Source organism: Salmo salar, chromosome ssa03 (genome assembly GCF_905237065.1).
Source record: "Salmo salar chromosome ssa03, Ssal_v3.1, whole genome shotgun sequence".
Classification (NCBI taxonomy): Eukaryota; Metazoa; Chordata; class Actinopteri; order Salmoniformes; family Salmonidae; genus Salmo; species Salmo salar.
This window is the reverse complement of record NC_059444.1, coordinates 22,641,068-22,653,542: the sequence shown is the minus strand read 5'-3', so window position 1 is coordinate 22,653,542 and position 12,475 is coordinate 22,641,068. Positions and strand designations below refer to the sequence as shown.

At 41.0% G+C, this 12,475-nt stretch overlaps 2 protein-coding genes across 5 annotated transcripts in view; both read right to left on the bottom strand.

Moving 5' to 3' along the window:
• LOC106599451 (brefeldin A-inhibited guanine nucleotide-exchange protein 1) overlaps positions 1-5,118 on the bottom strand; it is a 30,579-nt gene extending 25,461 nt beyond the window's left edge. For all 3 annotated transcript variants that reach the window (XM_014190686.2, XM_014190688.2, XM_014190689.2), the window contains exons 1-2: positions 4,802-5,118; positions 871-901 (exon numbers count right to left, since the gene is read on the bottom strand). In XM_014190686.2, the coding sequence (XP_014046161.2) occupies positions 871-901; positions 4,802-4,922 (152 nt within the window). In that variant the 5' untranslated portion in view covers positions 4,923-5,118. The remainder of the gene's footprint in view (positions 1-870; positions 902-4,801) is intronic.
• Positions 5,119-6,415: 1,297 nt separating this feature from the next.
• LOC106599461 (solute carrier organic anion transporter family member 5A1) overlaps positions 6,416-12,475 on the bottom strand; it is a 31,832-nt gene continuing 25,772 nt past the window's right edge. For both annotated transcript variants that reach the window (XM_045714647.1, XM_045714648.1), the window contains exons 9-10: positions 12,389-12,453; positions 6,416-11,017 (exon numbers count right to left, since the gene is read on the bottom strand). In XM_045714647.1, coding sequence (XP_045570603.1) covers positions 10,545-11,017; positions 12,389-12,453 — 538 coding nt within the window. In that variant the 3' untranslated portion in view covers positions 6,416-10,544. The remainder of the gene's footprint in view (positions 11,018-12,388; positions 12,454-12,475) is intronic.

Genomic DNA, 12,475 nt, shown 5'->3' with positions numbered 1-12,475 from the left:
TGACACAAACACAATAACTGCATTCCAATTCTTTACCCTTCTCCAGAAGTGTGCACTTGAACACTCCCTACTGCCAATGCTTACATCAACCCAATGCTTTTAAATCCATGAGGGGAGATGTACGAGAGAGCACATTTTGGGAGAAAGGTAGAGAATCAGGATGTAGCCAATGTCAGTTACAGTAGCTGGGGGAGCCAGTCTACTGAGTCAATATTTGTATCACACTTCTCGTTTCAGCTCCATCCACCCTCCCTCTCATTTCCTCAAACATTAATTAGGCTGGCTACGAAGCAGATTAGCCAAAACCTTAATTGCATATTATTTCAGACTCGAGAGGCGTTCATCTCCCCAAAGCATATTTGTTTTTGTCAATACATTTAAAAAAAAGTGTCTTGTTTTTAACATTGAGTGAGAAGTGATGAAAGCTTTATAGACTGCTGTGCTACAGTGTGTGTAGGAGTGTCCCAAATGGCACCCTTTGTGTACTGTATAGGGAGTTGTGTACTGTATAGGGGGTAGGGTTTGATTTGGGAATCACATTGTGTCTGGTCAGTGTTCCAGCCTGGGGGTGGTGACTAGGACATGTGTGAGCTCAGGTATGACAAGGATGAAACCTCCACACAGAAGCCAACAGGAGATGTGCGGGTCACAGCGCTGCATTGAACTTCAGGCCTCTCTGGCTTACCAACCAACAACATATTCAGAAAGGAAGATTGTTGTTCTCAGGAGCCAAGAGAAGGAGACACATCAAAACAACCCATTATTTACTACAGACGACATCTCAAACATACACGCTTGCACGCACACACACACACACACACACACACACACACACACACACACACACACACCATCTCAAAGTAAACCTACCTCAGCTTCTCTGTTTCTTCTTTAATTTCCTCTGAAAACAGAAAGAGAGAAACAATTAACCAAATACCTTTGATATTGGCCCTGCATGACCTGTATAATGCTGTACATCAACAGCCAATGTTATATGGCACCAGTAGAGGGTTTCATTACATGAAGGCATGGGCACTTTGTCAAATTAGCCCATGTCCTCCACGACTATACATTCCTGCCCTTGACCTTCATAGAAGATCCCGCCAAATTGAATACTCCGTACAGATATTGATGTCCGCTGGCAATACAATTACAGTTGAGATGCTCTGTGAACAGGACAGAAAACATCCAATACCGTAATATAATTTATCTTCATAGGAGCTACTGTCCATTTATGATTACTTCATGAGTCATGATGAGATCATCACCAATGGCCTCATTATCAGTGACATCATCCCCCCTGGCCTCCACCAACCAGGGTTGTATTCATTAGTGCACACAGTAGCAAAACATTTTGCAAAAACTAAAAAAGAAAACAAGAGTTTCTTATTGGACAAATTCAGGTAGGTCCGTCCCTGTTCTGCCTGGTTTTCTTGTGTTTGGTGTCTAGCGAATAGTATCTAGACCTGTAGGATGGAGATCACTCTGGGCCAGATAAATAATAAGAGCAACACTGTTGGACCAGATACAGAGATAACCTCCCCTCCATCATCATCATCATCTACAATACAATGGAACGGGAGGCACTGACCACTCAACAGTGTACCAGACACAATCAATACAGAATGAAGACGAACTAAATAACAAACCTAGTGTTTGGTGGAACTCAGAAGAAACAAATGCACCCCATGACTTGTCAACCCGAAAGGCAAATCAGTAAACGATCTGAGAAAGTCTTTTTTTAATCACTCCAAGTTAAGAGGCAGCAGATCATCCAGACGTTTAATGCAGCTAATGAAACAGTCGGGTATCGGTGGAGCAGCAGCCAGTGAAGGGGAGGCTGGGGTCATGGTCATCATCCACCTGGTTTCATCTTGGATGGCAGTATACTTAAAAGCAATGACGCATGTTTGGCTGGCTGCTTACATAGCTGACAGTGAAGTTGTGTGCATAAAATATGCAAGTCTATCTAAGTGTCATACTGATTCAATAGTGAGCAAATAGTCTTCGGTCTTGACAAACTGGCTTTTCTGTTCTGGAATTACTTCCATAGCACAGCTGAAAGTTTACCCTATGTAAAGAAGTCCATATTATAAGATTAAGATAAGATACTGTCTAACAAACAACCTACACATTCTCTCCATTCCCCTTTAGATTTCTTCCTTAAACAAAACACAAGAAACTATCTGGTACATCTAGTGTTGTATAAGTGTGTTCCGGATCTTTACCAAGCTTAGAAGCAGGTGCAAGCATAGACATTAAATTATTAGAACCGGTCCCACCCATTGAATTGAATAGATATGGCCGCTCTAGTAATTATGTTTCTAAGACAAAATATAAAACGCAACATATAAAGTGTTGGTCCCATATTTCATGAGCTGAAATAAAATATCCCCGACATTTTACATAATTACAAAAAGCTTACTTCTCTAAAACGTTGTGCACAAATTTGTTTACATCCCTGTTAGTGAGCATTTCTCCTTTGACAAGATTTTTATGTATTTTATTGAACCTTTATTTAAGATAATCCATCCACCTGACAGGTGTGGCATATGAAGAAACTGATAAAACAGCATGGTCATTACACAGGTGCACCTTGTGCCAGAGACAATAAAAGGCCACTCTTAAATGTGCAGTTTTGTCACACAACACAATGCCATAGATGTCTCAAGTTGAGGGAGCATGCAATTGGCATGCTGACTGCAGGAATGTCCACCAGAGCTGTTGCCAGAGAATTGAATGTTCATTTCTCTACCATAAACTGCCTCCAAAGTCATTTTAGAGAATTTGGCAGTACGTCCAACCAGCCACACAACCGCAGTCCACGTGTAACCATGCCAGCCCAGGAACTGCACATCCGGCTTCTCACCTGAGACCAGCCACCCGGACAGCTGATGAAACTGTTGGTTTGCACAACTGAATAATTTCTGCACAAACTGTCTGAAACCGTCTCAGGGAAGCTCATCTGCATGATCGTTGTCCTCAACAGGGTCTTAATTTGCCCATTAAAGCGGTAACCGACTTTAATGGGCAAATGCTCACCTTTGATGGCCACTGACACACTGGAGAAGTTTGCTCTTCACAGATGAATCCCTGGTTCAAATGTACCGGGCAGATGATAGACAGTCTGTATGGCGTCTTGTGGGCGAGAGGTTTGCAGATCCTGAGGCCCATTGTCGTGCCATTCACCTCATGTTTTAGCATGATAATGCACGACCCCATGTCGCAAGGATCTGTATACAATTCCTGTAAGCTGAAAATGGCCCAGTTCTTCCATGGCCTGCATAATCACCAGACATGTCACCCACTGAGTATGTTTCGGATGCACTGGATTGACCTGTACGACTGCGTGTTCCAGTTCCCGCCAATATCCTGAAACTTTGCACTGCCATTGAAAAGGAGTGGGACAACATTTGACAGGCCACAATCAACAGCCTGATCAACTCTATGCTAAGGAAGCAAATGATGGTCACACCAGATATCGACTGGTTCAGATCCACGCCCCTACCTTTTTTTAAGGTATCTGTGACAAACGGACGCATATCTGTATTCCCAGTCATGTGAAGTCCATAGATTAGGGCCTAATTAAATTATACGAGTTAACTGATTTCCTTGTATGAACTCTAACTCAGTAAAGTCTTTGAAATTGTTGCATGGTGCATTTATATTTTTGTTCAGTGTATATGCAATTGCATTTTCGTTATTGTTGTCAACGGCTGGCAAGCATAAACCTGATGGCACTGGATGTTTTTCAGCACTACCACAGACTGACTTTAAGGAATTATGGATCAGAGCCGTCTGTGGACAGTTCACTACTTGGGACATTTTTGGGATCCTAGCCTATTTAGACTATTACGACTAGAGACCAAAACCGTTGACACAATTAGTGGATTAGTGGTGCACCCACAAACGCACACACGTATAGTGCAATGCTTTTGACCAGGGCCCATAGGGCTCTGGGTACAAGTAGTGTACTTTATAGGGAATATGGAGCCATTTGGGATACATACCTTATCTAGTTTTGTTTAGGAAACTCTTGTCCCATTGCCACAGTCCCGCCCACAGTACCCTTCTTGAGCCACATCATTCACTGTGATGTTGTTGTCTGTCTCCACAGGGTGGGACAAAGCTCCCAGTGAATAATTGCATCAATTGCTAATGTTAATCCTGAATTAAAATAATGTAATATAATATATTTTTACCATGTTTCCTCTCCCTAAAGAATTACATCAAAATGTATACAATCTTTGCATCTGTGTGAATCTGCCTATTTATAAACGATAAATCTGCCAATGTAAACACTCAACATTATTAAAGCAATGATGGCAGCATACAAATAGCCTTGCGCTGATCAAAATTTAAAACGAATTATTTAGTATGGATTCGTAACTAAACACGCCGTCTTTGGAAGGCACAGGGTCATTACGGGATACTGGTGTGGTCACAATGGAGTGGACCACCCCTCTCACACCTGCGCCCTCTCCCAGGCTACACCCCAGACGACAACAAGCATACATATCCTAACAAACTAGATAACTGGTATTGATCACGCTTGATTTTGTATAAGCTTGTTTTCGGCCCAGGATTTAAATCGAATCTCGATTCTGCAGCGATTTAAAAGCAATACTTGTTTTGAACGCAGCCCATATTATTAACATTACTACAATGAACGAATTGCAACAATGTATCCAAGCACTTCAGGTATCGAACCGATAGTCATTGGTGCAGTAGCACGATGTGTGTAGCCTATGACAAATGATGATGACACCCCAAACTTACACACTGCCACAATATAACTCACCGAGTGCCACCTCACAGGCTTTGCGCAACTGGGAATGGTGAGCTTTTTTCACCTCCTTATCGGCTAAAATCTTCTCCAGTGCTCGGTTTAAAAACATGTTTCTCGTTTTACTCTCATACATGATGTGATGGAACTGTATTCAAAGTTGCTGCCCCGTGGACAGAATAGTGTTGTTGTAGTCTTATTTTGTTAGAGAGGGTAACATTGGAGCACTAAGAAGAAACATAAAAATATCCTTTATTCCAGAAAGGAAATCCCACCGATTTCTATTAGCAACCTGTCAGCGCCATGTTGAAAGGAAGTAACGTCATTCCGTCACTTACGTCAGCAATGAAATCTTGTTTCTGCGGGTTGGGGGAGAGAGTTACTCCAACGCCATTGCTTTACGTTGGGTCATTCCACATAGCTATATCACAGAGGGTTAGTTATAACAAATCTTTGTCTATATGCTGCTGACTGAGGCCAATCCCCCGACGCTGGCTATACGGTTTTGGAAACATTTGGAATTTAACTTTCATATGAGCGAGACATTTATAAACATTAAAACAGAGCTTCTGGATTGTAATTCAAATGGAGCCAGCAGTGGTCCATACCTTCAGTTGAGAACCCAAGAGGGGGACTGGCTGTACGCCCCTTGGTACCCCTTGGGTTCTCAAGAGCTAGGGACATCAAAAACTTTTGCACCACTGTGGATCACCAATGTCCAGTTTGATCAATGTTCCAACATTAAGTTTCGCTGTATTATATCCAGAAAAACATATATTACACATTTACACTGTCCAAAGAAAACTGCCTTAAACTATACAGTTTAAACCATCTATCAAATAAAATATAACTCCTAACTAGGAGCTTAAAGGAATAGTTCACCCAAATGCAGTGCTTGACTTGGACTGAAATAGGTTCCTGTACTAGTTTCGGGTGCCAGTATTGTTTATATTAGGTGCAGGAGCTCCACAATACTTTTGATCTAATATTCTATAAAGGGAACAGGAACTCAAGCAGTGGAAAATTTGAGGTGCCGGTGAGCTCCTGTCCAAGTCAAGCACTGCCCAAATTACAAAATGCGTTCCCCTTTTGGCAGCAATTAGAGCTGTGGATCAGTTTGACTAGGATTCTACCAACTTTGCTTAACTCTTCAGGCAACATATAGTTTGATTGGTAGAATATCTTTATGTTCTGATTTTTTGGTCAACATTTCAGTTGTTTGTAAAAGTTTAGAGAAAATAAGTTGTGGTTACTAAAATAGGCTGCATCATTTGATTGATAGAATAATTTCTGTTCTGACTTCAATTTTGAATAGCATAAAAGTAAACTAAGATTCTGGACACTAAATTTCTGTATAATTTGTTCGAAAAGTTGTCAAAATGAACTGAGATGTGTGTGGATCCCAAATGGTACCGTATATCCTACCTATATAGTGCACTACTTTTGAGGGCCCACAGGTCAAAAAGTAGTGCATTGTGTAGGGATTAGGTTACCATTTGGGACTCAGTCCATGACCAGCTTCAATCATGACAAAATGTTATGTTTATTACCTGCTCCAACAAGCTCTTCTTTAACTACCTCCCAGGCTTTTTGTTGCATCAGTCAAAAATCACATTTCAATACACGGGATTTGTTTATTTTTCACATTTTTATTGACAGAGGTCAAGTATCCAAGGCATTTGTAAACAGTGTGTCCGCAAACAATTGACATTTTTCTTCCTATGATGATGTTGACCATATAACTGAGGCATCAACTTGTCATTAAACACTAATTTGAATTGAAATAAATACAATACTGACAAAGAAGATACAACTACAATCTACCTGAAAGTCTTTATCGTAGCATCCAGGTCAAGTCCTCGTTTTATGCCACATAAAATGACAGCACTACACAAGGAGGTAAGCTAGAGCTCTTCGCTCCAGAGGAACAGTAGGTTTGAGGGTGAGTATCACAAGATTACCGGAATTCTGCAGCAAACATCCTGGTACTGTAGGTACAGGGTGAAAAGGTCTATTGATGGCAGCAAGTAAACAAAAAGTCCTAGAGTTAAATTCTTCAGTCAGTCAGTCATATCATTTAGTGTCATTACTTGAAGTCAAGAGCATTTCAGAATCTCCAAATAAAAATGTCATAAAAGGTTAAAAACACTGACGTATTAATCCATCTCAACTGTAATCAATGAGTAGGAAAAGTAGGCACTGAGAAACATAACATAATGTAGCCTTTCACTAACATTGGATTCAATAACACTGACGTTAGCATCCTTGATTCAAAATGTAGCTAGAAATGTAATACATTTGCCCCTAAATGCGCACTACATACACTGCATTTCATGTGAAAGAATACATGTTTGACTAAGAATTGCGATTTCTATCCTTTAATAGTGTATTTTTCCACTGAGTACTGACAATTATTACAATTAGTCTATGTCTGTCACTACTATTGGCAGATACATGGTCATCTAGAATAACATTGCAATGTCAGTTTAATCATTTAAAAATCACTTAATCATTCAGTTTGTTTTAAAGAGCTATGGTAACTTTCCATATTAAAATCGGCAACATCTTTTATACTGAACAAAAATACAAAATGCAACATGTAAAGTGTTGGTCCCATGTTTCATGGGCTGAAATAAGATCACAGAAATGTTCCATATGCACAAAAAGCTTCTCTCTCAAATGTTGTGCACAAATTTGTTTACATCCCTGTTAGTGAGCATTTCTCCTTTGCCAAAATAATCCATCCACCTTACAGATGTGGCATATCAAAAAGCTGATTAAACAGCATGATCATTACACAGGTGCACCTTGTGCTGGGAACAATAAAAGACCAACCGGCCTCACAAGTTAAAGGAGCGTGCAATTGACATGCTGACTGCAGGAATGTCCACCAGAGCTGTTGCCAGAGAATTGAATATTAATTTCTCTACCATAAGATGCCTCCAATGTCATTTTAGAGAATTTGGCAGTACTTCCGCCCTGCCTCACAACCACATGTAACCACGCCAGCCCAAGACCTCCACATCCGGCTTCTTCACCTGCGGAATAGTCTGAGACCAGCCATCCGGGGAGCTGATGAAACCGAGGAGTATTTGTGTCTGTAATAAAGCCCTTTCATGGGGGAAAACTCATTCTGATTGGCCTGGCTCCCCAGTGGGTGGGCCTATTCCCTCCCAGGCCCACCCATGGCTGTGCCCCTGTCCAGTCATGTTAAATCCATAGATTAGGGCATAATTAATTAAGTTGACTGATTTCCTAATATGAACTTTAACTCAGTAAAATCATTGAAATTGTTGCATGTTATTTTATTTTTTACTTGAGTTTATTTCTTGAACTGCATTGTTGGTTAAGGGCTCGTAAGTAAGTATGTGACTAAATCTGATTTTCATTTGTTGCATTTATATTTTAGTTCAGTATAATATCCCAAAGGCAACGCAAACCATAGCTTTTAATGCTATTAACTCTAACCCAACTGCCACATTGTATCATGTAAGTGCTGTCCCAACTGCCCAAATTTAACATAGGTACATAGAAAAGCATCATTTAAACTTCCAACATTAAAGTGTTAGATTGAACTGAAAATTAAAGATTATTCCACCAAATAATTGCCTAGTTATTTCACTTTGGAAAACACTCAAATTTAATTTCTTTCAACAATATTGCTTACCACATCTGACCAGCAGGTGTCCTCAAACACCCTGCAAAACTAACAGAAATATGTACTTGAATATTGCATGTTACACCCACAAGCTACTTGAATGTGTCAACAATCTTGTTGCCCTCCAGCTCATGGGCCTTCTGTATCAAGTCTTAAAGTAGGAGTGGTGATCTAGGATCAGGCCCCCCCCCATCCATGTAATCTTATTGATTACTGAGCTGTGGGAGTTTAGGAAGTCACAGCCCTAAGCGCGACTTAGCACTGTTTAAACAATTAGTCTGACTTCGTTTGAGTTAGTAAAAAAGGGTTACACCAAAAGGCAAAACAAACAACCTCAGAAGCCATGATTGATATCACTGACAGTGGTTCAGTAGCACATGCTGTATGGTAGACATACTGAGTAGTTGGACTTTATACGAATTCCCTTAAGAGTATTGTTTAAAAATGATAATGTGGCTCGGTTACACAGTACATGGTAGAAGTTGCCCTGCTGGTATATGCATTAATTTACACATCCATACCTTTTACTCATGCTTGGTGTGGTACAGACAGACTGAACTAAACTGAGCCTCAGACGCCTAGGCTTTGCTCGAAAATGAGGTGAAGTCTGACACAGGCAACTAAAATACTGACACTAACTTATGTGAAAGAGTGGTGTGTGTGGTTTAGCTGATCATGGGAAGCACAACAGTCTCTTGGCACCAGCAGCAATGGTCTGGACTGCTCCACCACAGAGCCAGCAGGGGGTCTGGTTGGTTAAAAGATTGAATGCGTGCCAAATGGCACCCTATTCCCTATATAGTGCACTACTTTTGACCTGAGCCATACGGGCCCTTGGGGACAAACATTTAAGGATGAATTATGCAGAAATTGCTCCACCATTTTCTGGTTGCCAAAATTCTAATAGTTCACCCAATGTCAATTTGTGACAAAACAAGAAAGTGTAGTGTAGAGAATCATTGTACCATCTAAAACTGCTGTGAAATATATTTTCCATAACCAAAAGTATTGCATTTTCAGTTGGTGTACAAAACCAAAAGTAAAAATAATTAAAAACGAGAAGCATAGAAATAGCGCACATAGAACAGATCTACTGCTTCTTAGACTTGCATTCAATCAGAATGACCAATCAGATGCCCCAAAAAGTTACATATTGCAGCTTTAAATAAGGAGCTTTGTCTAAAACAAGTTATTAGAGACCAGTAAGCAAAATACACCTTCGTTCTGTAAAGCCCGTAGCACATGAAGCAACACTAGGGGGGTCATCATGAGTGTACTAAGCTGGTGTCCCAAATGGCACCCTATTCCCCATGTAGTGCACTACTTTTGACCAGAGACATGAGCACTTGTCAAATGTATTGCACTATATAGGTATTAGGGAACCATTTGGGATGCAAGCCAACTGTCTGAACTACAACTACGGCGAGGGAATTATTTGTGGGCCTGCCTATGAGGTTACCACAGAATACAGGAGAAGAGGTTCCAATTCCAAATGTTCCAAAAATATCCTTTCCAAGTCAACCAGTCATCATTACACGCAGGTCTGGGGCAATGCTGAATGACCTTTGCACATTGTATGGGAAGGCAACACTCACTGTGTGCCTTTAATACTGCTTGCCATTGTATAATAGGGCAAAAAGACCTTGCATAGTACAGGATTTAGTTGTGCTAGCCGGCCAAGCTTCTTAGCTCAATCACCTCATCCTGCTGAGGTCTTAGAATTAACAATAAAACTGAGCAATGAAGGATATTATTCATGTCATTTTCACATAGCACCATCCTATAATACCATCATCACGATCATACTTGCAATTTTCTAAAGAAATGATACGCAGGGATAATACACATTCACTTCCATGATGAAAACAAAAAAAAGCACACCAACATACTAGGTCGAGGGAAGAGAAGATTAGCTAAGTCGAGGTATCCATCCCAATGTCTTCCTGTATACGTGTTGACCAACCGCTGACTGTTTAAGTGACGTCCAGTGCCTGTGTGTGTGTGTACACACTATAATACTATACAAGTGAGAACCAGAATGAGAAAGGTACACATTACAGACTGATGCTAGCAGGGAGGGCTGGAAACAACACCCAACCCTCAGATACGGGCAGACACCTGTTCCAGAGAGCGAGTGGGAGGGCGAGGGGCCGGCGGGGTTATTGATTTCAGGCTCTTCAGGCTGTTTCCCGGGCAGCTCTGGCTGCTGAGGCCCCTGTTGAGGATGGGGATGATGGGAGGTTCGTTGCGTGGTATATTTACGGGACAGGAGCGGGTACGGGCGTGCCCCTTGTGACCCCCGGCGTGGCAGATGAGGTCGCTAACCGTGTCCATGGGCGAGAGGTGTTTCAGCCAGCGCTCCAGACGATCTTCCTTGTACTTGATGGAGTACCAGGTGAGGAAGATGAAGATGAAGCCAATGAACTTAAGGCTGGCAGCCAGGCCGAAGTAGACGAAGCGGAAGGAAGTGACATCGTACTCCCAGCAGGAGCCGTGAATGCCACAGTCCTGCTGCCACAGCATACAGGTTGTGTCGATCACTGCCCCAAAGTAGATGGGAGTAGGGATATAGGCTGGGGAGAGAGGAACAGTTACAACACAGCAGAAGTAAGATTGGTATAGGGATGTAGGCTGCGGGGAAGGAAGAACATCTTTCAGAGCAGGAAGCCAAACACATTCCCATTTCTAAAACCTAATATCTTCAGTCTAATTACAATAAGTTTTCAACTTGATCTTGAGATATTTAATATCAACAATTAGGGCTGTTAAGAGACTAAACATTTAAAACAATGTAGATGGTTGATTGCAGAGGTTAATGTATTAATTTATTTTAGAAATTGTTCAAATTTGACCCCATTTAAAAAGAGGTTCAATATAAAACTCATTCCATTGGGTGTAGGTGTAATATATTTTGATTATAGGGTTAGGAAACACAAGATAAAAACTCAGCCTGTTCTGATATAAAATATCATACAGCTCGGGCTCCAGAGTGGCGCAGCGGTCTAAGGCACTGCATCACAGTGCTAGAGGTGTCACTACAGACCCTGGTTCGATCCTGGGCTGTATCACAACCAGCCATGATCGGAAGGCCCATATGGTGGCGCACAATTGGCCCAGTGTCGTCCGGGTTTGGCCAGGGTAGGCCATGATTGTAAATAATAATTTGTTCTTAACTGACTTTTCTAGTTAAATAAAAGGTAAAAAATAAATAAATATTATATCTAGCCTTGGCTACTTCTTATCCATGTCCAACATGAACTCGTCACAAGCTGCTACTACACTAGAATTGGGATCATTTGCTTTCATCTTTTGAACTGAGATCTACAACAAAAACAGTAGCTAAATGGAATGGAAGTTATTTTCTGATTAAAATCATTGTGCTGAATCTAGAGGCATTAAGCCATGGCATTGTAAACATTATTGTTTGGTTAGCATAACTAACATTAACATAACTGGCTAGCTACTTCTGTGCACATTACATTTTTGCTGTCATCTTAAACACCTGGGAAAGTGTTTATGGTAAAACGTTCTGTAAGTTTTCCTTCCACTTTGTTGCTCAAAGCTGAGTGCAGAGTGGATGGTTTAAGCATCACAAGAGAGACCACTCCAGTGTTAACCCTACGTTCATTTAACAGCAGTGGCACACCATTGCAAAATGAAAGGCGTAAAAAAAAAAAAAATCTAAAAGTGAACTGTAATTAACACGTTAACTTTGACAGCACCATCACCAATCGAAATGTAGAGAATATTTAATAAAAAAAAATTTACTATTCCTCTTAGTAATGCTCTCTGACAGGAAATGGGAGCCTGTCTTCCCAAATTACATTTCCCTTTCATTACTCCTCATGGAGGAGACAGTCAGATCACACTTAACTATAAAAAAAATAACCTCTCAGAATGGCACATTACTGTATTTCACTGGTTAGCCAAGCTGCATCCCTCACCAAGGGTCCTGAGGAGAACAAACTGCATCCCAAGTGCAAAGGGTCTCTCCTGCTCTTCTACGGACCTAGAGGAGAGAAAAAAAATGT